The sequence below is a fragment of the Protopterus annectens genome, chromosome 4.part0, assembly GCF_019279795.1.
Source record: "Protopterus annectens isolate FY-2018-M chromosome 4.part0, PAN1.0, whole genome shotgun sequence".
Lineage (NCBI taxonomy): Eukaryota > Metazoa > Chordata > Ceratodontiformes > Protopteridae > Protopterus > Protopterus annectens.
This window is the reverse complement of record NC_056733.1, coordinates 1,105,682,382-1,105,709,142: the sequence shown is the minus strand read 5'-3', so window position 1 is coordinate 1,105,709,142 and position 26,761 is coordinate 1,105,682,382. Positions and strand designations below refer to the sequence as shown.

General features: G+C 44.9%; 1 protein-coding gene across 1 annotated transcript in view; it reads left to right on the top strand.

Annotated features, from left to right (window-relative positions):
• HDAC3 (histone deacetylase 3) overlaps positions 1-12,712 on the top strand; it is a 1,027,013-nt gene extending 1,014,301 nt beyond the window's left edge. Inside the window, exon 15 of the mRNA XM_044069080.1 lies at positions 12,256-12,712. Coding sequence (XP_043925015.1) covers positions 12,256-12,325 — 70 coding nt within the window. The 3' untranslated portion in view covers positions 12,326-12,712. The remainder of the gene's footprint in view (positions 1-12,255) is intronic.
• The last annotated feature ends 14,049 nt before the right edge of the window (positions 12,713-26,761 follow it).

The following is a 26,761-nucleotide window of genomic DNA, read 5'->3' as shown; positions in this document are numbered from 1 at the left end:
TTAGAGTCGCAGGCCTCTACCGACTCCCACGTGGAGTCGGCTATGCCGCTGGAAACTCAAGGTATTGGAGCCTCGGACGCTATTCCTTCAGATGGGTCTGGAGCCGGTGAGCAGGCACCGGCTTCTGAGGGTGTATTGAGACCTAAACATCTATACATTAAACCGACTTCAAAGGCAAAGACTAAAGCACCTTCAAAGGCAAAGAAGCAAACTCAAGAGCCACGTGGACAGGCCTCCATGCCCAAAAAGCAGATGCTCAAAATGGCCAAAGACTTGATTACCTTGATCAGGGGTTTCCCATCCCCCACCTGATAAGAGGCCTAGGCAAGAGACTGACTAGAAATCTTCAGACCAGGTTTCCATTTCTTCTGATTCCTCTTCTGATCAGGAATATACTTTTCCCCCCTATGAGGATTCTGATGCTGAAGAATCTATACCGTCAGCTTCTCCTCCTGAGGACTATTCTTTTGGGTAAACCTTACATACCATGAGGGAGCATTTCCACTGGGAGAGGCAAGATTTTTCTGAATCTAAAAAGAGGCTCAGGGATTTCCTGTTACTACCTCAATGCAAGCCACTAGCTATCCCAACCTGTGTTAGACATTGTAGATGTGTTTTCGGAGTCTAGTCTTACCCCTGACTCCTTACCTCCAGCTCCTCTTAAGCCTGACCGATATTACAGGATTCCTGACTCACACAAATACCTTTTAAAAAACCCTGCTGCAGACCCAGAAACTATTTCTCAGGGTCCCAAAGGAGTTAAGGCTTCCGCTGCAAAAAACCCTACCCCCTCTGACAGGGATTCTAGGGCACTGGATAGATGGGGAAAAAAGGTTTACACATCTGCTACCTTGGCTATAAGGGCCTTAAACTGTCAGTTTCGTATGCTCAAATATCAGCAACATGTCATGGCATTGCTTAAACAGAAAATGTTAATCTCTGAATGTGCAGAAAACCAGGAAATGCAAGATTTATTGCATGCAGCTGAACAAGTTGGAAAGCATACTTTGCTATGTGGTTTTGATCCTTTAGAGGCCTCCTGCAGGGCCGCAGTTACAGGTTCTGTAATTAGGAGGCATGCTTGGTTAAAGAAACAAAATCTGCCTGAGCATGTTAAAGTTAAATTATTAGATGCACCTTTACAGCATGATACTTTGTTTGGTGTTAAGGCAGAAGAGGTGTTAAAGAAAATGGAGGACAAAGCTAAAATCTATGCAAACGTTCAAAGATTTTTTACAAGTACAGCCACCTAGGTTTAGTAGGCACTGGCCAACAAAGAACTGGTCCTTTCCTGTGTCAGACCTCAAAGGGGCAGACCCAGAAGCCCTAGAGGCAGATCCCAGGCGCAAGGTTCATTCCGCTCAAAGCAATGGGGGGCTTCTACCTCCAAAGTTGGAGAAGACATCACAACCATTCAGGAAACAGTCCCAATGATTTCCCCCTGCCTGCACCAAGCACTTATCTCCTGGCATTCCCCTTAGGGGGAAAATTAGCACTTTTTTCACAGAATTGGCACATTATAACCCAGGACAAGTGGGTCTTAAATATTGTGTCACAAGGCTACAAGTTCCATTTCCATACCCTGCCAAAAACAAATGGCTGGCCAGACCTGCCAAAAAAATCAATGGGCAGAGGCACAAAAACAAGTCTCATCCCTCGGACATGGGAGCCATTCAGCTAGTACCAGAGCAAGAGCAGGGACAAGGATTTTACTCAAGACTGTGCTTGGTACCCAGAAAGGACGAGGCCTGGAGGCCAATACTGGACCTATCTATTTTGAACACATTCCTGGATATTCCAAAATTCAAGATGTTGACTTTGCAGCAGCTTCTGCCCATGCTGGGCAAGAACGCTTGGCTTGTGACTTTAGACCTAAGAGGCATTCCTGCATGTCCCAATCAGACAAATATGCAGAAGATATCTCAGATTCAAGGCTGGCTCAATGCATTACCAATTCTCTGCATTGCTGTTTGGCTTATCTACTGCACCCAGGGTCTTTACAAAGTGCCTGTCACCAGTAATTGCATTCTGCAGACAGAGGAATACAAATATATCCTTACTTGGACGACTATCTAATTCAAGCAGAGAACAAGGACATTCTTCTACAGCATCTGGTGTTTGTGAAAAGACTACTAACATGCCTAGGGTACACAGTCAATGAAAAGAAATCAAAACTAGTACTCTCTCAAGAGATAATATTCCTGGGTGCAAGCTTAAATGCAACTGCCCAGATGGCTTTTCTCACGCCAGACAAACAAAGGCAACTGACTATTTCAAAATGCTGGCAACAAAGGCCCAGTTATCTGCAAGAAAAAAATTCTGCAGGCTTTGGGCTTCCTGGCATCCTGCATCCTACTAATTCCATATGCAAGACTGCATATGAGGAAACTTCAATGGTACCTAAAAAGTGTTTCGACGCAACATTGCCACAGCCTGGAAACTGATTACTCTCATTCCCTGCCTGCAACAGGAGTTTCGATGGTGGGCACAGGCTTGTCACCAAAACAAGGGACAGCCATTCACATTACCCCCAGCCAGGCAAACACTAACAACGGATGCATCAGATTACGCCTGGGGGGGCCCACATGGCAGGAAGATGCATTCAGGGCGCATGGACCTCAAACCAAATGCATCTACATATCAATCAAAAAGAGATGCTAGCAGTTCAAAATGCCCTGACAGCCTTCAAGGACCTACTGCATCCAGGACAACTACTGATAGACAGACAACACCATGGTAATGTGGTATATAAACAAGCAGGGGGGGCACTCATTCTTACCCTCTTTGCACACTAGCCATGACTTTGTGGGACACCATATTGACTTACCAAGTGCACCTGCAGGCACAATTCCTGCCAGGAAGGAAAAGTACTCTGGCAGCCGACCTAAGGGGAAACCTCATGGATCCCCACGAGTGGCACCTGGATCCACAAGACTTCAGCATGATTACAAGGAATTGGGGATGCCCAGACCTAGATCTATTTGCCTCCCCTTACAACTACCAACTAAAAAGATTCTGTACAAGGATTTATCACAGACAAGCATGGAAAGTGGATGCCCTATCTTTCAGCAGGAAAAACCTATCAGTATACGCATTTCCCCCTCTGCCTCCCATCCCCAAGGTACTCCTAAAGGACAGACAGGAGAAGCCAAGGATGATACTAATTGCCCCAGACTGGCCCCGCCAGTACTGGTATCCAATACTAAGGAGCTTGTCTCAATGCCCAGCTTAGACCTTGCCTCAGATACCTCATCTCCTGTCCCAGCAAAACAATCAGATCCTGCACAGCCAACTCAGGACTTTAAACCTGGCAGCATGGCGGATTATGTAGTCATTCAAAACACACCTCTCAGTAAAGCTGTGATGGATGTCATTTTGGAGGCCAGAAGGCCTAGTACTAGGAAAATCTTATGCTGGAAAATGGAAGAGGGTTTGTGCTTGGTACCAGGCACAAGGAACTGATAAACAGCTGTGCCAAATATTCCTCAGATTTTGCAATACTTAACTGAGATGCTGGACAAAGGTCTGTCTCTTTCATCTATTCAAATTCATACCTCTGCCATATTGGCTCATTACAATACAGAGCCACCAAGTTTTGCTCATCCCTTACTAAAACAGTAACTCAGAGGAGCCAAAAACTTAAGGCCTCCAAGAAGATCACCAATGCCTGCATGGGACCTCAACTATGTCTTGGAAAAACTCACCCTGCCACCTTTTGAGCCAGCTGCAACGGCTGATATAAAGTTTTTATCTTGGAAAACAGCTTTGCTCCTAGCAATAACTTCTGCAAGACTAGCTTCAGAGCTTCAGGCACACATGGCTGTGGAACCTTTTATCATTTTTTATCCAGACAGGGTTTCTCTGAGGACAAACCCAACATTTATGCCTAAGGTAGTGTCCAGTGTGGCCCTTAACCAAACTAGTCATCTGCCAACTTTTTATCCAAATCCACAGAACAAGGGGGAGGGAATTCTGCATTCTTTGGACGTTCACAGACAGCTTAGATTCTACTTGGACAGAACCAAAGTTTTCCGAAAGACAGAACAATTACTAGTGGCATATGCTGCAGCATCACAAGGAAAGGCTATCTCAAAGCAGACTATTTCAAAGTGGATAGGCCACTGCATTCGTTTCTGCTACTTACACCATGGCAAGCCAGTGCCTAAGAGCATTAGGCCACATTCAACCAGAGCTGCAGCCACTTCAGCAGCCTTTCTCAGGGGAGTACCAACCAAGGACATTTTAGAGGCTGCTACTTGGAGTTCAGTGCACACCTTTACCAAGTACTATCATCTGCCACTCTACTCTAAATCCAGGGCAGGCTTTGCCACTGCAGTTCTGCAGGGCCTCATAGCTGCTCCTAATGCTGTTTAGCTCCAGCCTCCCATCCATAGCTTTGGGACTCTACCCAAATGTAATGACTGCCAGCAGGATTACCCCCAAAAAAAAATTATCTGCTTTTACTGTGTTTGTGTTTCTTCCTACTTTATTTTGCTTTTGTCTCATCTTAAAAGTACTTAATTGTATTTATTACTGCTTGGCGTAACTCATTTCTAAGCCTTTTAGTTTAAGCACTTGGGCTTCAGACCATATGTTTTACATTAAGAAGGTTTGTGGTCTGCACTGTAGTGGCAGAACAGGTAAATCCTTCTAAGTTGGGAACTGCTGATTGAGGGCTCAGTGTCTGTTGTTCTAAAAGTGCATTAGTTCTGGTTTAAGCACTTGGGCTTCAGGACAGTTATTTTACATTAAGAAGGTTCGTGGTCTGCACTCTTGTGGGAGGAGAGGCTGGACTCTGCCCTTCTGAGCTGGGAATTTCTGGTTAAAGGCTTATAGTGCCTGCATATTTGAACTGTTCCTTACTGAAATTGGTACACCTTGTTTGCTGTAGCATAGACTAGATCCAGGCCTGCTGAATCTAGCTTTGTTTGTATGCTTGTTTGTTATTTCCCTGAAACGCTAATTCCACCTAAAACACTGCTTTTCAGCGCTTCTGTGGATCCCTAGTGATATCTGCATTGCTTACTGTACTTATTTCCTTGTTTCACTTGAAAGAAAGTTACTGTTTGTCATTTTTGCATTTAAGTTACCTGTAACACATTGCATTTAAGTTACCTGGCACTTGCTCACTAAGTCAGCACTAAAAAATTAAAAGCACTACACCCTCACAAACTCCCCTTCAGTACCTTGTTCCCCATTGGCCCTTTTTTCAATTATAAAATAATTCCCAATACTATTCTAGCATGTCCAAAGGTCAGTTGTCAATCTCCTCTCCGGTCCAGCTGGTTAATCTGGGAATCTTGAAGCAATGTTACAACTGTCTCATGTACACAAACCCTCTCCTCCTCCCAACAAATTCCAACACATGTGAGAGATGCAACCATATAGCCAAACTGGAGGCTAAGCGCTCTCAACTCAGTACTGGCGTAACCAGTCAGGAGGAAAAGGAAACCACACTCACTACAAGTCCAGTCTCGCATAGACCTACCACGACAGCAAGCCAAACACACAAACACACAAAAACATACTCGGAGGCTCTAAATAAAAATCTGCCTAAGCAGCAGAGACCTCCAAAGCAGACACCCAAGCAACCGCTACCCCAAAACAAAACACGTGCAACACATAGCTCACAAAGCCAGTGTGCCGATCAGTCACAGCCCTTAAGGCTAAACAACACACCTGATACACTTGTAATAGGTGACTCTCTCGTCAGGCACACTGACGTCCCGCTCACCAGACTGAACAAGGAGAAGGTCACGGTGAGCTGCCTGTCGGGCGCTAGGAACCACCACATAACACAAGCACTCAGGTCACTCCAAGGCAAGTACAAATATGACTCTGTCATTGTCCATGCTTGTGTGAATGACCTGAGACGTAACTCCCTGGACTATATGAAAAGAGACATAGAGGAGCTCTCTGAGCATGTAGCCCAGGCCGGTATGACCCTGACCTTGAATAGCATCTTACCTTCACCAAGAATGATGCCACAATATGAAGACAAGATGATCAATTTCAACAATTGGCTTAAGTATTGGTGTCATTCAAAGGGGATCCAATGCCTGTCATCCTGGGGTGACATGCTCAACAAGCCACGATGCTTCGCTAGGGACTGCTTGCACCTGTCACCCCTGGGCTTTCGGATATTGGCAAAGGCTCTTGCTACCCCCATAGTGCCTTTTTTAGGCAAGGCTCAAAAGACAAACCCACCTCCATAGGTATCACAAGGGATAAGAAACTGAGTAATGCTACTCAACGCCAGAAGTTTAAACCTCAAGATGCACGCACTCGAAACTCTCCTTAGCATGGAGAACATCGATATGTGTAGTAACAGAAACCTGGTTCAAGGCTCCCGAGAGCACCCCAGCACTACCAGGTTATACCTCATACCATGCTTTTCGGCCCCAAAACTTGGACCGAACCACAAAAGGAGGGGGGAGTATCAATATTCGTCAAAGATACCCACACCTCCAGGTTGGTGGCACAGCACGAAGCATCCGAGACTATCCATGTGCAACTAACAGTGGGTAAAACTGCATTCCAGTTTATAGCCTGCTACAGACCACCCTCCCAAACCCAGGAACCCCACTCGGCCTTCCTGAGAACACTGGAAAATATAAAGGTCTCACCAAACACCATTATATTGGGCGACTTCAACTACCCAAACATAGACTGGGAGCATTACTCTAGCTCCAACACCCTAGCCCAAAGGTTCCTAGAATTTATAAACTCAAATGCTATGGAACAACTTGTTACCACTCCCACGAGAGGGGAAAACATACTGGACCTGATCATCATCAACATGGGGACTCTATGCTCCAGACCAGAAGTGTATCCCTCACTGGTAAGATCAGACCATAAACTAACCTCACTGGATATTCACATCCCGACCCCACCCCCTGCCCAGAAAACCACAGTGAAAAACTTCTCTAAAGCAAATTTCACACTCCTCAAAACCGAGGTAGAATCCTTCAAAGCCCCCGGGCCTGTGGAAAATACAGCCCAGACCGCAGAATCCTTTATAAACGCATTCTATGAACACCTTCAGGAATGCATGGATCATGCAATCCCAAATAAAACCAAGACCCAATCCTCCAAAGGCAGACGTCCTGTCTGGTGGACCCCAGCCATAAACAAACTATACAATAGAAGGAGGAAGCTGCTACATGATAGAGCAAAATCCCAAAAAGGGAAGGCATCTCTGATCAGTATTAGCAAAAAACTACGGGCACTCATACAATCGTCTAAGGCCAGCTTCGAGAGAAAAATTGCACAGGACACTAAGGATAATCACAAGGCTGTCTTTAGCTATGTTAGGAACCTGGGTGGGAATTCCCAGATATGCTCAGAATTAGTCCAAAATGACAAAAAAATACACCGAACCCACAGACATTGCCAACATCCTAGCTGACAGGTTCAGCGCAAACTTCTCCCCCCCCACCAAAAGGGCAAATATCTATCCCAGCAGAGTGCTGCCCCCCTGACATCTCAGATGCTCAGGTAAGAGCCGCCCTCTCCAAAGCAAAAAACACAGCATCAATGGGACCCCAGACGGTGTCCCGGGCTGCGTCCTACATGAACTCCAAGAAGAGCTAAACCCAAACATAAAACTACTGTTCAATCTCAGCCTTACTACAGGATATGTACCCAAAGAGTGGCGTACAGCAACAGTGGTCCCTCTCCACAAAGGTGGTGCCTCAACGAATCCTGGAAACTATCGCTCCATAAGCCTGACTAGCTTGGTCTGCAAAGCTATGGAAAGGATCATCATGGACCTCATAAATAAAGATATTGGGGACCTACAGACAGTGGATCCTACCCTGTTCGGCTTTAAGGGCAGATCCTGCCTCTTAAACGTGGTCGATTTCTTTGAAACAGTCACCAAGGCCATTGACGAGGGGAAGGTGGTCCACACAGCCTACCTGGACCTTGCAAAAGCCTTCGATACAATACCCCACTCGGACATTATAGATAAGCTCACCAGCTTAAATATAAACCCCCTGTGTCACTAGATGGGTTGCAAACTGGCTCAAGGACAGAACCCACATGGTTAGAATTGCTGGAGCCATGTCAGACTCCAAACCAGTTACAAGTGGCGTCCCACAAGGCTCAGTCCTGGGACCTCTCTTGTTCGGTATATATTTCTCGGAGGTACAGGCCTACACGGAAGGACTGTGGCTGACCAAGTTCACAGATGACTGCAAACTGGGCGCCATAATCGACTCTCCAGCCGACACAAGCATCCTCCAAAAGGGCCTCATAGAAACAGACAACTGGTGCCAGAGCCATGGCCTCAAGCTAAACGCCAAAAAGTGTATAGTCATCCCCTTTGGCAAAAACAAAGTGCCCACAAATTACCACATAGGTGGTAATCCATTAAGTACAGAAGAAGTAATTAGGGACCTGGGGATCCAAGTTGGTAGCAATCTCTCATTTGACAACTACGTGGCCAAAGTGGTTAGAAAAACATTTTATATAGCCCACCTAATCATGAAGGGATTCACATCTAGATCAGGGGAGGTCATCGTGCCTCTTTACTCATCCCTCATCAGGCCCATAATTGAGTACAATGCCCCTTTTGGGATGTACCTTACCAGACACCTGCAGCAACTGGAAAGACCCCAAAAGTACCTCACCAAGAGGATCAAAGGGCTCAGACAGATGCCATATGCTGCCCGGTTAAAGAAACTCCAGCTCTACTCAGTGGCATACCGCCTGCTCAGAGGCGATCTGTGCCTGACGTGTAAAGCCATGTCCAACCCAGAATTAATGGACATGCTGCACCTCAGAAAATCCAAATCCCATCGAGCTACGCGCTCGTGAGACTTGAACCTCAGCACTGAAATAAATAGGACATGCTGGAGGGACAGATTCTCAACCCAGAGGCTCCCTTCACTCTGGAATAAAATCCCAGTCCAGGTTAGGCAGTCCCTCATTGACTCTCTTCAAGAGGAATTTTGATGAGTAGATGGGAGATCGTAGGGTTACCCCGCGTATCACTTATGTGTCACTGTTACAGAGGAACAGTATACTAACCTCGAAAAAGGGCATAGCAAAATTAATTTAAAATGGGTGGCGAAAGCCAAACACATTCTGGCTAGGCTTGTAAAGCCTAGTATGAACCTATGAACAGTGAAACACTAAGAACATAGTACAGTTGTGTACACTTACCATAAATGTAGATGTTAGAGTGTATTCACTGTTGCAGTCCATGTTACCCACCTGCCATCCCCCTTTTCTTCTGATGGAACCTATCGTTCCTTCTCTGATTTATACAATCTATGTGGTGTATTTGCTTGTAGATGAAGGTAAAGTTTATATTGGTGCATGTATTTATATGTATATAAATTTTGGCTGCCCTTTTAGGGAGCACCTGACATCTGGGGCAAGAAAAACTAAAAATGGCGTCTGCCGCATCTTTTCTACCCCTGACGACCTGACGTCAGGGAATGGGCGACAGCGGCCGACGCAGGACCCAGGACTTTGGAATTCAGGCCGACTGAGGGCAACCTGCCAGCAGGATTACCCAAATGTAATAACTGCAACAGTGAATACACACTAACATCTACAGTTATGGTAAGTGTACACAACTGTACTTTATTTTACTGTCTTTTGCTCTTTTTCATTTCTCCAAATCTTTTGGGTTTCTAATACTATGACTGGAATGGAACCCATTCCTAAGTCAAATTATGATTAAAGTTCATGAAATTAGTATAGTTTCAATCTTTGATGTCAACCAAAAGTGATCTTCACAGCACCTGCAATGTGCCCATTAATGACTCCTGCAGTTCATATGAGGTTACATGGATTGGTTACATAATCTAAATATGATTGTAGATTCTTTTTTTTTTTTTTTTTAATAAGACCCATTGCTCCTACTACTATTGGAACTGTCTCGGTATCTTCTCTCGTTTCTGCCTGCAGATCCTGATATTTTATGACTTTGTCTCTCTCTCTGTTCGCAAGACACTGTAGTCACTGGGTGTGGCGAGTTCAGTGATCAGTGCTACTTTTTGTCTTTTCTTGGGTCACTATATTCGGTTTTCTAGCATCTATCTTTTAAACTGTAGGTATTAGGTGATCCCATGTGATATAAACTTCATTTTCTATGATGCTTTGTGGCTCATGTTTCCAGTGTTTTTCAGCTACTTCATGTTTGTGCAATCCCAATACTTGCCGCATTTTTATGCCTTTTACAGTCCTCCTGCCATAAGTGTCACAACCAGCAACAAGGTGTGCAACTCTTTCCAATTTGCTTTTATAAAACCTACGTCTGTTTCTCCCACATATTAAATGGACTTTGCAAACCAGCGTGTACATAGCCCACTATCTTGGGCTGCCAATGCTTTCATCTCTTGGCTTGAATTCGCCTCTCCTTAACCATTCCTGCATTTGTTTCTGATCAACATGAGGTTCTTCCAGAAGTTTGCTGTACTTGCAGCTATATTTATGCTTTTTCCACATTTCTTGCCTTCTAATCTGGTCTTCACCTTGTATTCTTTCTTTTGTTTTGTTTTTTTTTTTTTGTTCACTTGCTTTCCTTGATTTTTGTATACTTTTGGTTTGATTTCCATTCCTGCTTGATGCTGATATGTTTCTTTTAGATTAAGCAAAGAAGTCATCTTAGATTTATTCTCCTCATGTTTTAAAACTTTCACTACATTTGGGTCTTGAGGTCAGCAGATGTGTGGAGTCCCATGATTGCAGATCTATACATATAATCGGTTTCAAATAGGCCCATCCCTCCTTCGGAACGGATTTTTATAAATCATTTGGTGAGCATGAAGCATCCTTCTTGTTAATCTATCCAGCACGTTTTAGGGCCAGTCAGTCACTCCAGAACTGTAAGTTAGGACAGAAAGAGCAAATTGGTTTATAGCATGGATTTTGTTCCTAGATATAAATGCTGTTTTCAGAATTTGTCTTCTAAAGTATCCCTTACTAAGTTTTATTCGCATTTGTTCATGTTTTATTCTTGATCCTTCATCAGTTCCCAAATATTTATACACTCCCTCTTGCTCAAGTTTTTATATCGCATTCTTGTCCCAAGCTGATGTTTTCCTGGTGCTGCAGTTTTCTTGCATTAAAGGTTACTTTTGCACACTTATCAGGACCAAATGACATTCTTATGTCATCTGAAAAAAATTTAACAGACTGCAGCTGTGCTTTCAGTTCATCTGATGAGCTATACAGTTTTAAATCATTGACAAAGAGAAGATAAGTCTTTACCCTTTGTTTTTTTCTAGGAGCCAAATTATAGCCATGGCCTAAGCTGTTAAGTAAACATCTTAATGGGTTAATGGCAAGGCAGAATAGCAATGGTGACGATCACCCTGGAATATCCCCCTTTGAATTTTTATCCCTGGGATAATCTGTCCTTTATCATGGCTTAATTGCAAAAGTGGTCGGTCACAGTTTCATGGTAACTGTAATGTAGTCTATCAGTGTATGGTGTATCTTATACATTTTAAGCACTCTTTTATCCATGAATGTGGGATACTATCAAATGCTTTTTTGTAGTCAATCTATGCCATACTTGGACTCTTCCCCTTTTTACAGTTCTCCACTATGACTTTAACAACAAATGATCCTGGGAGGTTTTTGGGGTGTTGCTCAATATTCTTCCCAGCAGAAACCAATGGTAGAGAGCCTCCACAGTGAGATGTAATAGGCGCATACTCAATATTTCATTGTTTTCTAAGCATGACTTCTGTATTTGGTATGTATTACTCTTCCCATATATGTACAGCCTGTTCACTAGTTTGTGGTTGGACTTACTTGCATATTAAGGCAAGTAAATAATTTGCTATCTTTATAGCATTACAGGTGTGCTAACTTGGTAATTAGGGGTCAGACTGTAGCATGTAGGAGCAAGACAACTGAGCGTGTGCACCTCCCAACTTGTCTAAGGAATGCAAGCCTTTTGTGTTGACATTTGGAATCATCACTGCAGATGGTCTACACATGCACTGATAGTGAGTAAACATTTTAAAATCTGCAGAACAGGAGGGAGAAAAACACTTGTGCCTGGAAACTTCCTTTAGTGTAAAGCAGCAGTCGTGTAGTCTTTATTAGTAATTAGTTTCTGTATAGCAAGCATTATTGTAAGACTGTTGTGATTTCAAGAGGTACTTGGTTCTTACTGTAACTGTGAATCTCCAGGGAAAAGGATGAGGCTCAACCCCTATTATTTCGGTACATTTTAACATTTTGGTGAAGCATGGATTGGTGTTAATCTTGTGTGTTTTTATCTTTTAGGCCTGAAGCTCCAAATGAATTTTATGATGGGGACCACGATAATGACAAAGAAAGTGACGTGGAAATCTAAGAGGGACAGTACTGTAGACACTTTGGAACTGGAGGTCACTTACCACATGAACTGTGTTGATACATCGGACCTCTGCTGCTGAAATGTCATAGATAGGAGTTACAGAATGGAGTCTGTGCTCCAGAACAGTGCCATGCCCTGACAAGCAGCCGCATTGTGAGAGACTGTAGCTTTGCCAGGAATGTGCATTGCCTGTGACATGTTAACATAAGCACTTTTGGGCGAATGCCAAAAAAAAATACTGTACCAGTCATATTGACTTCAGTCACAGTTGTGGTGCTTTGCTGCATTTGTATGGAGACAAATTTATGAAATCCTATTCAGTCTACCGCTCCATCTGAGCAGTGTGCCATGCCTTTTGAGTAACACATTGGGGATTACCCACAACTTTAAGAAATCTGTTTTGTTTTTCTTTTTCTGTAGGTGGCAGTTCAGAGCTTTGAGGATGTCATGTTTTTGTTTCAGCTTGACAAGTCAGGGTCTGCATTTTCAGAATGAAATGTAGGACAGAAAACTAGCACTTCCACCCATGTTGTAACAAAAGCATAGTGACTAGCCTGGGATTTAAGGCACGTCTTACATCAGTAGAAACAGATGCTGTCCTGACTAGTTAGAGTGAGCTGTCATTCTGTTGATCTTCAATACTGTTTAGATCTTTGGTTAATCGGTATTTACTAGGCTAATGACTACAGGGACCTTTTTACGCCTAGCCATGCATCCCAACTCTGACAAGTTCTGGTACACTAGATAATTGTAAACGGGGACTTGGGAGATGAAACATTTACAAGCAGGGGCCTGGGAGATGGGACATTTACAGGTTGCCCATGTCCATTAGAGATATAGGAGTCAAGCCGGGGATGAATTTCTTGTTCCCATCCAATTGACCAAATTACACTCGAATTGGCATAGGGATGAGCTCTGCTTCACATGGATGGGGAGCCTGTTTCAGAAACTGGGTAGTTTCTGGGACACATACCTGTCTCTCCAGCAGGTCCTATTTATATCACAGGCAAGGTTTAAGTCTTCAAAATAGGTCATTCTGGTGCTGTTTGTTTTGTGGATATGCAAGAGGTCAATCAGATTGGGGTGTGACAGTGCCCTGTATGCCAGGCATAGGTCTGCCCTCAACAGCCTGTCTGAGACGGAATACAGGGATAAAGGCCTTGAGGTGGTCTGCATAGAACATTTTACTTATGTCCTGTATTCTTTTAGTGAGGAACCTCTGGACATTCCAGTTATTGAATGTGCCTGGTTTGGTACATACCAGAGGGGGTATTGTACTCCATTGTAGGTCTGATGAATGCCAAATACAGTGGAACAATGACTTCCGTGGACCTTTGCTACATGGTCGTCTTGACATGCTTTTTGTGGGGGAGTGCAGATGAGATTTTTTTTTCTCAGTTACAGCAGTTGTACTCTAAATTGTGCTCCTGAAAAAGGAATAGTTAATTTAGTGCATGTATAAATTGTACCGTTTCTGACTTGCCTATTGATGCAGTGCAGATAATTCATGTTCTGCAACCACCTGTGTCAGCCAAAGAGCATTTGTCTTACAAAGGTGGGTTTTAAGCTCATAAAGCTTTTTTTTTCTGTTCCTCTGGCTAACAGCAAGGAATACTATGTTTGGCGTATGCAGAGTCACAGAACTATCATCATAGTGTCATGCCTTGAAGAATGTCTAACACCCTGAAAATCATCCAAGGTGGTAAGAACTGGAAGAAGACACAAGGGTAAAAGATTAAGAAGATGAATTTCTAAAGCAGTGAGGTACTAAAGGAAATACAATTCGTGGAATTCATGATCATAGAAAATTCCTAACTTTCCCAACTTGATGTTCGTGTTTCACTGTTGCAGTCATTACACTTGGGTTATCCCTCTGGCAGGCTACCCGCAGTCGGCCTGAATTCCAAAGTCCTGGTCCGGCGTCGATTGCTGTCGCCTCTTCCCTGACATCAGTGCTCCAGGGGTATAAAAGATGTAGCCGATGCCATTTTCTTCAGTCTTTCTTGCCATGCGGTGCCCGAAGCAAAAGTAGTTCACAAGTGCCGGTCGGCCGAGACTTGAGATTTTCGAAATCGAATTTCAGATCCGAAGTCTTCAGTAAAGCTAAGTACCCAATTGGGAAACTTTTTTCTTGTTCCAGACCGATGTCAGAAAAAGTTAACAATTGTATTTCTTGTGGGAAGCAAATACCTCATAAGGATTTTCATTCTTACTGTATTCCTTGCTTAGGCCCTGACCACGACGTTGCTAGCTGTCGGTTTTGTGCTAGATTTAACCAACGCACTATTAAGCGTCGGTATGTTTTTGCTTTTCATTACTTTGGCCGAAGGTTTAATTATATAATGCCGTCGGAACAGCCAACGACTGGTGTTTTATAAAAAGTGCAAGGAAAAGGACAGGCATCCAAGGTCCAAAACAGACGACGAGGCCTCGATTAGGCCAGTCGCCGGTTCTCAGGCGCTTTCGCAGCCCCTGACGCCCGCTACCTCAGAGCCACAGGCTGCTTCGACTCCCATGTGGAGACAGCTAGGCCTCTGGATACTCAAGGTATTGGACACTCGGAAACTATTCCCTCAGATGGGTCCAGAGCCGCTGAGCAGGCATCGGCTTCTAAGGGTGTTTTCAGACCTACACAGTTATATGTTAAGCCAACTTCAGCTTCCAAGGCAAAGACTAAAACAGCTTTAAAGACAAAGAAACAAGTACAGCATTCTCCTGCACAGACTGCCTAAGAAACAGATGCTTAAAATGGCCGAAGACCTAATTATTTTGATCAGGGGTTCCCATCCCCCTCCCGATAAGAGGCCTAGGCAAGACACAGAATATGATTCTTCTGACCAGGTTTCCATTTCCTCTGACTCCTCTTCAGAACAGGGATACTCTTTTCCTCCCTGTGAGGATTCTGATGCTGAAGAATCCATTCCTTCAGCTTCTCCTCCTGAGGATTATTCTTTTGGGTAAACCCTGCATACCATGAGGGAGCATTTCCACTGGGAGAGCGAAGATTACTCAAAATATAAGAAAAGGCTCATAGAGACTTTCTTCTACTACCTCAGCACAGACCTCTTGCTATCCCACCTGTTCTAGATATTGTAGATGTATTTTCAGAGTCCAGCCTGTCCCCCAGACTCTTTTCCTCCTGCTCCTGTTAAGCCAGACAGGGTTCCAGACTCTCATAAATTTCTATATAAAAACCCTGCTGCAGAAACTATATCTCAGGGTCCCAAAGGGGTCAAGGCCTCTACTGCAAAAAAACCCTGTTCCCTCGGATAGGGATTCTAGGACACTGGACAGATGGGGGAAAAAAGTTTACTACCTTGGCTGTAAGGGCTTTAAATTGTCAGTTTCATATGCTTAAATATCAGCAATACTTAATGTTACTGCTAAAACAGAAAATGTTGACAAATTCTGAATGTTCTGAAAACAAGGAAATGCAGGATTTATTGCATGCAACTGAACAAGTGGGAAAGCATACTTGCAATGTGGTTTTGATTCACTGGAGGCCTCTTGCAGGGCCTCTGTTACAGGTTCTGTTATTAGAAGGCATACTTGGTTAAAGGAACAGAATCTGCTTGATCACGTTAAAGCAAAATTATTGGATGCTCCATTACAGCATGATACTTTGTTTGGTGTTAAGGCAGAAGAGGTGTTGAAGAAAATGGAGGATAAAGCGAAATCTATGCAGTCAGTAAAGGATTTCTTACAGGTACAACCACCAAGATTTAGCAGGAGCTGGCCTTCTAAGAATTGGTCCTTTCCAGTGTCAGACAGGCCACAAAGAGGCAGATCAGACGCCCTAGAGGCAGACAACAACACCAGGGCTCATACAAGCCCAAACAAATAGGGTGCTTCTACCTCCAAAAGCGGAGAAGACGAATCACAGCCATATAGGAAACAGTCCCAATGACGTCCCTCTGCCAATGCCAAGCACTTATCTTTTGGCAGCACCCTTAGGGGGAACGCTAGCACTTTTTTCACAAAATTGGCACATGATCACCCAGGACAAATGGGTCTTAAATATAGTCTGTCAGGGCTGCAGATTCCACTTTCACACCCTTCCAAAGGCAAAAGGTATGCTGGACCTGCCACACAATCAATGGGCAGAGGCACAAAAGCAAGTTTCTCTCTCATGGACATGAGGGCTATTCAGCCAGTTCCACAACAAGAGCAGGGACAAGGATTTTACTCAAGACTTTTCTTAGTACCCAGAAAGGACAAAGCCTGGAGACCAATTCTGGACCTGTCTATTCTAAACACTTTTCTGGACATTCCAAAATTCAAAATGTTGACTCTGCAGCAGCTTCTGCCCATGCTGGGCAAGAAGGCTTGGCTTGTAACTTTGGACCTCAGAGGCATACCTGCATGTCCCAATCAGACAACCTTGCAGAAGATACCTCAGATTCATAGCTGGCTCAGTGCACTACCAATTCTCTGCACTGCCCTTTGGCTCATCTACTGCGCAAATGCCTGGCACTAGTAATTGCATTTTGCAGACAAAGAGGAATTCAAATATATCCCTACTTGGACGACTGCCTTATTCAAGCAGAGAACAAGGACATTCTACTAAAGCATCTGACGTTTGTAAAAAGATTACTAATTTGCCTAGGGTACACAGTTAACAAAAAGAAATCAAAACTTTGTACCCTCTCAAAAGATAATATTCCTGGGTGCAAGCTTAAATACAACTGCCCAGATGGCTTCTCACGCCAGACAAACAAAGGCAACTGACTTCTTAATTCAAAAGCATGGCAACAAAGACCCAGTTATCTGCAAGAAAAATTCTGAAGGCTTTGGGCTTCATGGCATCCTGCATTCTGCTAATTCCATATGCAAGACTGCATATGAGGAAGCTACAGTGGTATCTAAAAAGTGTTTGGACTCAACATTGCCATAGCCTGGAAACATTAATTACTCTAATTCCCTGCCTGCAACAGGAGTTTCGATGGTGGGCACAGGCCTGTCACCACAACAAGGGACAGCCATTCACTTTACCCACAGCCAGGCAGACACAACAGATGCATCAGATTATGCCTGGGTGGCCCACATGGCAAGAAAATGTATTCAGGGCACATGGCCCGCAAGCCAAAGGCATCTTCATATCAATCAAAAAGAGATGCTAGCTGTACAGAATGCCCTGACAGCCTTCAAGTATCTACTTCATCTGGGACAACTACTGATAAAGACGGACAATGCTACAGTCATGTGGTACATAAACAAGCAGGGAGGCACACATTCTTACCCCCTCTGCAGACAAGCCATGATTTTGTGGAACACAGCATTGACTTACCAAGTACACCTGCAAGCACAATTCCTGCCAGGAAAGGCAAATGCTCTGGCAGACGAACTAAGCAGAAACCTCATGGATCCTCACAAGTGGAAACTAGATCCACAAATCTTCAGCATGATAACAAGGAAATGGGGATGCCCAGACATGGATCTATTTGCCTCCCCTCACAACTGCCAGCTACAGAGATTTTGCACAAGGACTTATCACAAACAAGCATGGAAAAGTGGATGCGCTGTCATTCAGCTGGAAAACCCTTACAGTATATGCCTTTCCTCCACTGCCTCTACTCCCCAAGGTACTCCTAAAGTTCAGACAAAAGAAGCCAAAAATGATACCGATTGTCCCGGATTGGCCACGCCAGCACTACTACCCAATCCTAAAGAGCTTGTCTCAGGGCCCAGCCTGGACGTTACCTCAAATTCCTCATTTACTGACCCAACAAAACAATCAGATCTTGCACAGCCAACTCAGAACCCTAAATCTGGCTGCAAGGCGGATAATGTAACCATTCAGAACACACCTCTCTCTAAAGCGGTTGTGGATGTTATTTTGGAGGCCACGAGGCCCAGTACCAGAAAATCTTATGCAGAAAAATGGAAGAGATTCTGTGCTTGGAACCAGGCACAAGATATTGACACGCTTGTACCAAATATTCCTCAGATTTTACAATACCTAACTGCGATGCTGGACAAAGGCCTATCCTTCTCATCAGTTAAGATCCATGCCTCTGCCATTTCAGCTGATTACAATACGGACCCACTTATTTTTTCACATCCACTGCTAAGGCAGTACCTCAGAGGGGCCAAAAGCATAAGACCTCCATGGAGAGCACCAGTACCTGCATGGGACCTGAATTGTGTCTTGGAAAAGCTCACACTGCCTCCTTTTGAGCCAGCCAATACAGCTGAGATAAAATTCTTATAATGGAAAACGGCTCTGCTCCTAGCAATAACTTCAGCAAGAAGAGTCACAGAGTTACAGGCATTAATGGCTGTGGAACCTTTTATGGTTTTCCATCCAGGCAGGGTTTCTCTAAGGACAAACCCAACTTTCATACCTAAGGTAGAGTCCAGTGTGGCTGTTAACCAAACCATTCATTTGCCTACCTTTTATCCAAACCCACAGAATAGAGGGGAGAGACTTCTGCATTCTTTGGACATACACAGACAGTTACGCTTCTACTTGGACAAAACCAAAGCTTTCAGAAAGACTGAGCAACTTTTAGTGGCATATGCTGCAAGATAACAAGGAAAGGCCATTTCAAAGCAGACTATTTCAAAATGGATAGGCGACTGCATTCGTTTCTGCTATTCACAACATGGCAAATCAGTACCCAAGTGCATTAGGCCACATTCAACCAGAGCAGCAGCCACTTCAGCAGCCTTCCACAGAGGAGTACCAACCAAGGATATTTTGAAGGCTGCAACTTGGACTTCAGTGTACACTTTTACAAAGCACTACCACTTACCTCTTTACTCTAAATCCAGAGCAGGCTTTGCCACTGCAGTTCTGCAGATCCTCATAGCCCCTCCTAATTCTATTTAGGCCCAGCCTCCCAACCTCAGCTTTGGTATTCAACCCAAGTGTAATGACTGCAACAGTGAAACACTATGAACATAGTACAGTTGCGTACCTACCATAAATGTAGATGTTCGAATGTATTCACTGTTGCAGTCCAGGTTACCCTCCCTCCATCCCCCTTTTCATTGCTGGGACTTATCTATACTTCTCTATTCTATACAATCTATGTGGTGTATTTGCTTGTAGATGAAGGTAATTATGTTACTGCATGCTTTTTTATAAGCAGAATTTTTAGCCTACCTTCTTGGGGGCAGCTGATATCTGGGGCAAGAAAAACTGAAGAAAATGGCGTTGGCTGCATCTTTTATACCCCTGGTGCACTGACGTAAGGGAAGAGGCGGCAGCAACCGACGCTAGACCAGGACTTTGGAATTCAGGCCGACGTAAGGGAAGAGGCGGCAGCAACCGACGCTAGACCAGGACTTTGGAATTCAGGCCGACCGCGGGTAGCCTGCCAGCAGGATAACGCAAGTGTAATGACTGCAACAGTGAATACACTCTAACATCTACATTTATGGTAGGTACATAATTGTACTTTTCATAACCAAAAATAAAATAAACTATTTTGCATAACACGGCCCAATATTTTCACATCAGTGAAGTCCATATTCATTGGAGTGTAATTCTGCACAATCCCATCTTGAGAGCTAAGTTAGTGTTCTTTGGAAGGGACTGGTTAAGACCAGGAGACAATTACTTGGAAAATATGAATCTTGTAGTTGCAGAGCATGTTAACGTGTAGTTCTCGTTCTTCAAGATTTAGCGTCTTGGCTTGTTAATGTCTGCCAAGCATTTCTCCTGGGGTTACTGTATAAAGGCTAAGATTAAAAAAAAATAGTACTTAACATAAGACTTGCGCACCCTGTATGTGTCAGATGTGCAAGGTGATGTGCATGTACTAGACTAAACATGCTTTGTGAGCTGCACCTTGTTTTTCCTCAAGTTGCAGGTACTGATGAAATGCCTTCATTCTTGTGTTAAATTGCTTAGATTTATATGTAAAGGCATGACAAGCAGCACTGATTTTCCAAGTATCATAAATCCTGCCTGTGCAAGCAGAGAACAAATGAATGAGAAAAAAAAACTGAATGGAAGCAAAAGTGAAAACAGATTTTATGTAAATCAGAGCAACACCTTGGCAGTTCTGTAGATGCCACTTTGGACTACTGGTAAGTTTGTTTCTCAGTTGTTTGTGTCCCTTTGAAAATGTTGTTGAGCTTCATACATTAGCTTAGCAAAGTGGGTATTTATCTGTTAGAAAATAATTATTCCTGTCTGTGCTCCCTGTTTTCAGAGCGATTTAGGGTAAACTTTGTTTAGTTGTCCTGTGTAAAACACAGAAGCATATCATTTCATAGGTGATGTGCTAAGAGATTGAGAAGTATGTGGTCAGTTAAGTCTGGGCAAAGACAAAAATAATGGGAGGAGGAGCAGCAGCTGCCCAAAAATAGACATTTTAATTATTGCTCCGACAGTCAAACTGCTGTTTCTAGGAAGTCTGATTTATACAGGGTACCTTAGACTCACAAATACTTGATGTTAAGTTGTCTATCTTGCCTTCATTCTTGCTGGATGGGTTCAGAGCCGAACCTCGGCTCCGACTCGGCCACTCTAAAAGCTCGAGAGCTAGTTCCACCGGCTCGAGGCTCCCCTATATCCCACAATGCTAGGCGGTAACTCCTCAGATCTCGTTTGCCGCTATAGCGATCGAGGTGCTCTTCCAACCGGCTCTTCAGGTTAGTTGCTTTAAAACAAAGTTAACTAAGATAGACCCCCTTTAAGTTAGTTTTTCTGTATTTATTACTTAATTAGGTAGTTTCTTTCCATTCCCTTGCAAATTATCCCCCTTTTTTTTCCAAGAACCTTCAAGAGTTCTTCCCTTAGGCCTTTAGGCCCCGTCCCTCCCTTCCTAGTAGTTGGAGTGACTGTGTTTTCTGTAGGGAATTATTTAGTTTAATTATTTAGTTTAATTTAGTTTATTTTCAATTAGTGTAATCTGTGTGTGTGTGAGTGATTACACTACCTTCTTTAGAAATGTCTAAAGAATCGAAGGTCTCAGGCTTTAAGAAGTGTGACTCGTGCTGTCAGAAGATGGCTCTGACAGACGATCACACTTCTTGTGTATACTGCCTGGGACCTTTGCACCTGCAGGACTCGTGCTGTTTGCCATGGTTTCAGCCCTAGAGTCCTGCAGGAGCGAAAAAATAAGCTCATTTTAAGGGGCTTATTGAAGCCTGAGGGTCCCCCGACTCAATCTTCGGGGAAACCCTCCAAGCCTACCAAACCGTCGGCTCCTGTATCTGAGTCGTCTTCGGGGGCTTCGAAACCTGTTCGAACATCGGCTCCGGCTGGAGCCGATGATTCTTGAACACATGTTCCCACTGTTCCCTCGGCTCCGGCCGGAGCCGAGGTAGTCACTGCTGAGTCGGCTCCGATAAGGTTATCGGAACCGACTTCCAGAAAGAGGTCCAGGTCACCATCTATCGGCTCCAGCATCTCCATTGTTGTCTGAACGGAGCCATAGCTCTCACTCCTCTAGGTCGTCGAGACTGTCAGATCATGACCTTCAGAGGGTAGTGAGTCGACTTCTTAAGTCCGAGGCACTGGCCCAAATTCTTCAGAGCCCGACTCAACAGTCGATGGCTAATCCTGTCACTCAGAATGTTTCTCCTCTGACTCTCTTGAGTTCGGAGCTGGGGCAGCTCGGACCCGAGACTGTGGGTGCGTCAGAACCAATACCTTTGTCTTTGGTGCCGTCGTCTGCTCCGATGTCTTATTTGGAAGAATCTCGGCGCCCGACTTCCCTCGTCTGCTCCGAGGGGGCGAGTGACATCAGACCCTTGTCCGACCTCGCTCTCCCTCTCGGTGCTTCGGCGCTGGTGAGTTCGGCTCCGACATCGATGTCGGAGCCATCACTGTCTGTGCCGGGGGAGGTTTTCAGCTTTTCAGAGCGGAGACCTCTGGCTCTGCCTGACAGGGGTGCCTTCGAGGTCATGAGGAGCATGTTGGAACCTGGTTTAACCCCACAGTCGGCTCCATCTGCCCCTCCCTCCACGGTGCCTGTGGTGATTTCTTCTCACTCCCTCATCCCGGATCGTAGAGAGCCAGCTCCTCAAGTATCCCCAGTGGGGATCTCCTCTTCCGAGGCCTCTCCTGACCCGGTAGGAGAGCCCCCTAGGAAGAGGCAGTGCAAGAGGAAGCACATCGACTCCCCTGAGTCTGTCACCTCTGACACTGATTTAGAGGATTCTGAAGGTTCCCCTCATTCCCCCTCTGAAGATGTCTCATTTGCAGACATCCTCGAAATCTTAAAACAGAGGGGGAATTGGCCAGCCCTCAACCCTTCAGAGGATGAATCAGTGTATCTTGAGGCGTTTGGCTCTCGCCCTTCCACCTCCTGGGTGTCCCCTCCCTTTGACCCCCTCATGGAAGTGGTGGCGAGGAAGGTCTGGACGGCTCCTGACTCAGTGGAACCCACCACCAGGAGACCATCAAAATTTATCACTGCCCCCAAAGACAAAGAATTCTTGACCAAAGGTGTCTCTGTTGATGCTATGGTGGTGGCTGCAGCCACCAAGAAGGAGCTTGCTGATCCTTCAGTGCCTGTTCATCCTCCTAACAAGGAGTCTAGGACTATGGACAGGTACGGGAAGCGGATGTTCTCGTCAGCGACCTTTTCTATGCGCTCGCTGAATTACCCGTGTCATTTCACTCGTCTCCAGAGGGATTTGCTCAAGGAAGCGAGTGAAATGTTAAAGGATCCAACAGCTGCGGGTTTTCAGGATAGGATGAACTCTCAGCTAGCGACCCTCAACTCAATAGCTAACTCCTCCATGCGCCTCCTTTCATACGTGGTGGATGGGGCGAGTAGAGCGGCAGGTACAGGTGTGGCGTTACGTCGGCACGCCTGGATGCGGCTGTGTAACTTTGCGGACCCTTTCAAGGCGTCCTTCACTAACTCCCCTTTTGATGGATCATCCCTCTTTGGTCCTCAAGTGAAGGAAACCCTGACTAGGTGCGAGACTGATGGCAAGACTCTCTGCAGTCGGAGTCCGTTTTTCTACTCCTTCTAGGCCTTACCCCAAAGGCCAGAAGGGGGGAAAGATGTGGTTCCGCAAACAACCACAAGGAGTTTTGCCTGACGCATAGTCTGTTCCCCCCCAGAGGCAGAGGGGGGAACAATAATAATAGACGCCGTCCTGGAGGCAGAGGGGGCCCGCAGAATCAGGGCAGTCGAGAATCCTTCTCTGACAAGCCCTTTTAGCATCCCTGAGGTGTTGCCCGACTGTCCACCTTCGGAGGCAGTCGGGGGAAGATCATCTCTGTACCCAGAAGCCTGGCTTTCCCTTACTCAAGACAAATGGGTACAGTCTATCATTTCCGAAGGCTACAAAATCCCTTTCTTTCGCATTCCAAAGCAGTCCGGAAAATCCCTTCCAGACGTTCCACCCAGTCAAAGGGAGCAAGCAGCATTAGAAATTTCAAAGCTGCTAGCAAAAGAGCTATTCAACCAGTTACAGCAGACCAACAAGGATCCGGAATCTACTCCAAATTCTTTTTGGTTCCAAAGAAAACAGGGGACTGGAGACCTATTTTGGATCTCAGCAACTTGAACAAGTTTGTCAAGAAAACAAAATTTCGGATGGTCACGCTGCAGTCCATTCTGCCCCTTCTGGGGCGGGACAACTGGATGTGCTCTATAGATCTCCAGGATGCGTACTATCACATCAGAATGAACCGACGCTCCAGGAGATTTCTCCGCTTCAGGCTGGGAACCAGTCATTTTCAGTTCAGGGCCCTGCCCTTTGGTCTCACTACAGCCCCCCCGAGTGTTTACCAAATGCATGGCAGTGGTCGCCTCTCAGCTGAGACAACAAGGATTCCAGGTGTTTCCATATTTAGACAACTGGCTCCTAACCGCCCCCACCAAGCATCATCTTCTCCTTGCCAGAGACTACACCTTACACACATGTCAAACACTAGGCATTTCAATAAATTACGAAAAGTCTGTCTTGTCACCTTGTCGTGTTATTACCTTCATAGGCGCAAATCTAGACACAGTCAACATGTCAGCCAGACTCACAGAGCAGAGAATAGCAGACATACACAGACAAGTCTCTCTTGTCTTGCAGAGCAACAAAGTCAAAGCCAGACTGATCCTGAAGGTCTTGGGGATAATGGCGACGGCCATCCCTCTTCTACCATTAGCTTCGCTTCCACATGAGAATCTTACAATGGATGCTCTTCACACAATGGTCTTTCCAACGACTTCCAATGTCCCATCCTATTCGGATAACACAATCGTGCAAGAATCATCTCTCTTGGTGGATCACATCTCCCCAGCTCTTCCTAGGGAGACCTTTTGTTCCTCCCCCTCCGGTTGCTACATTGACAACGGACGCCTCCCTGATCGGGTGGGGGGGCATTACCAGGGCAGGACAGTCCAAGGCATGTTACAACCTTTTGAGTGCCACTTGCACATAAATGTCCTAGAGGTGAGAGCAGTGCTTCTAGCGTTGCAAGCCTTACAAGACTCTCTTCCCAAGGGAACTATAGCAATTCAGACAGACAATATGTCTGTAGTGTGGTAAATCAACAAACAAGGCGGAACCAGATCTTACCCCCTATGTCGAGAGGCGCTCAGACTGTGGCAATGGGCGATTTCTTCTCAGCGGTTTCTGTTAGCAACGCACATTCCCGGGAAGTCCAGTGTGATTGCGGACAAATTGAGCAGAGCTATTCTCATGCCTCACGAGTGGTCTCTGAAGAATTCAGTGTTGGAAAAAGTTTTTCAAAAGTGGGGCCGGCCTTGCTGCGACCTTTTTGCTACTCCCCAAAACAGCAAGTGCGACGATTTCTTCACCCTCTTTCCCCAACCAGGCCACCCCAGCAGAGATGCTCTAGTCCACGATTGGCCCCGGGGAGTTCTGTATGCCTTTCCACCCTTCCCACTGATATCTCAATTAATTCAGAAAGCCATCGCTCAGAAAGCTTCCATGATCCTCATTGCCCCTTACTGGCCTCAACAGGTTTGGTTCCCATTTCTTCACCGTTATCTGTTGGAGCAACCCTGGCATCTGGACCCAGTTCCAGACCTCCTGACCCATCAGTCGGGTCAGTTGCACCGCTCCCTCCCTTCTCTGAACCTCACAGTATGGTTTCTCCAATTCCAACTTTAGCCAGGCTTCCTCTAATATCTCACTCAGTTCGCGATATTTTGTTAGCCTCTCATAAATCCTCCACTCGGAAGATTTATAATAGTAAGTGGAAACGGTTTTCCTGTTGGGCACAGTCAAAGGATATAGATCCTTTCACTGCTTCTATTCAGTCTGTTTTTGGATTTTCTAGCCGAACTTTTCCACTCAGGTTCGTCTCCGTCCACCATCAAGGTTCAATTGGCGGCTATATCTAACTTTCATGTCGGTGTCTCAGAGTCTTCCATTATGTCTCACAAGCTCTGCAAAGCTTTTCTAAAGGGAGTTTTTCTCCTCAAACCACCTGTCAGGGATCCTCCTCCTCAATGGGATCTCAACTTGGTTCTGGCGTCCTTAATTCTTTCCCCCTTTGAACCTGCGGCTTCATGCTCAATGAAGTTACTATCTTGGAAAACACTCTTTCTGGTAGCTATCACTTCAGCTCGAAGAGTCTCTGAACTCCATGCTCTGTGTAGTCGACCCCCTTATCTATTGTTTCATAAGGATAGGGTATCCTTGCGTACTAACCCGTCCTTTTTGCCTAAGGTAGCTTCACCAGCAAATTTGAATCGAACCATTGATCTTCCAGTTTTCTTCCCTAACTATTCAAACAGATCAGAACAGAGATTACACTGCTTGGACGTTCATCACCAACTTAGGTACTATTTAGACAGGACAAAAAAAGACCAGAGCCAGCAAATGGTGACCAAGATAACTGTATTTAACAAAGGAACATACCGGTTTCGGCTGGTAACATACACAGCCTTCTTCAGTGTATATGTGTATAGTTCCTCACAAGCTGTTTAAATAAACAGAATCCAAATCCTATTGGTTTATTCCTCATGAATATTCATTTAAACCTGGGTGAAAAAGCCCACCCAATATAATTATCCATTTCTTTTCCTTGCTATTTAGAATATTGTGCCACCCACTTTTGTTTATGCGATCCCCTTGTATTAAATCAATTACTGTAAACATAAATTTTGCTGTTGGATGGACCAGCTGATGTTTATAAGGGGCATTTGTCACCTTTTTGTGTTTTATATTACTGTAATGTTCAGATATGCGTACTCTAATGCATCTGGAGGTTTGCCCAATGTAGAACGCCCCACAGTTACATGTGGCCATATAAATAGCCCAATCACTGCTACAGTTCACAAAACTCTTGATTTCAAACACTCTGGGGCAATTTCTACTGGAAAACTCATAGGTTGTGGACATATATTTGCAATTAATACAATGACCACAGGGAAAACATCCACGTAGAGTATGACCTGATAGGGTACGTTGTATCTTAGTGTTGTATTTGTTGTCCCTCATTTTGTAATGATTGAAATAGGATTGTAGCTTCTTCCCATTCCTATAAGAAAA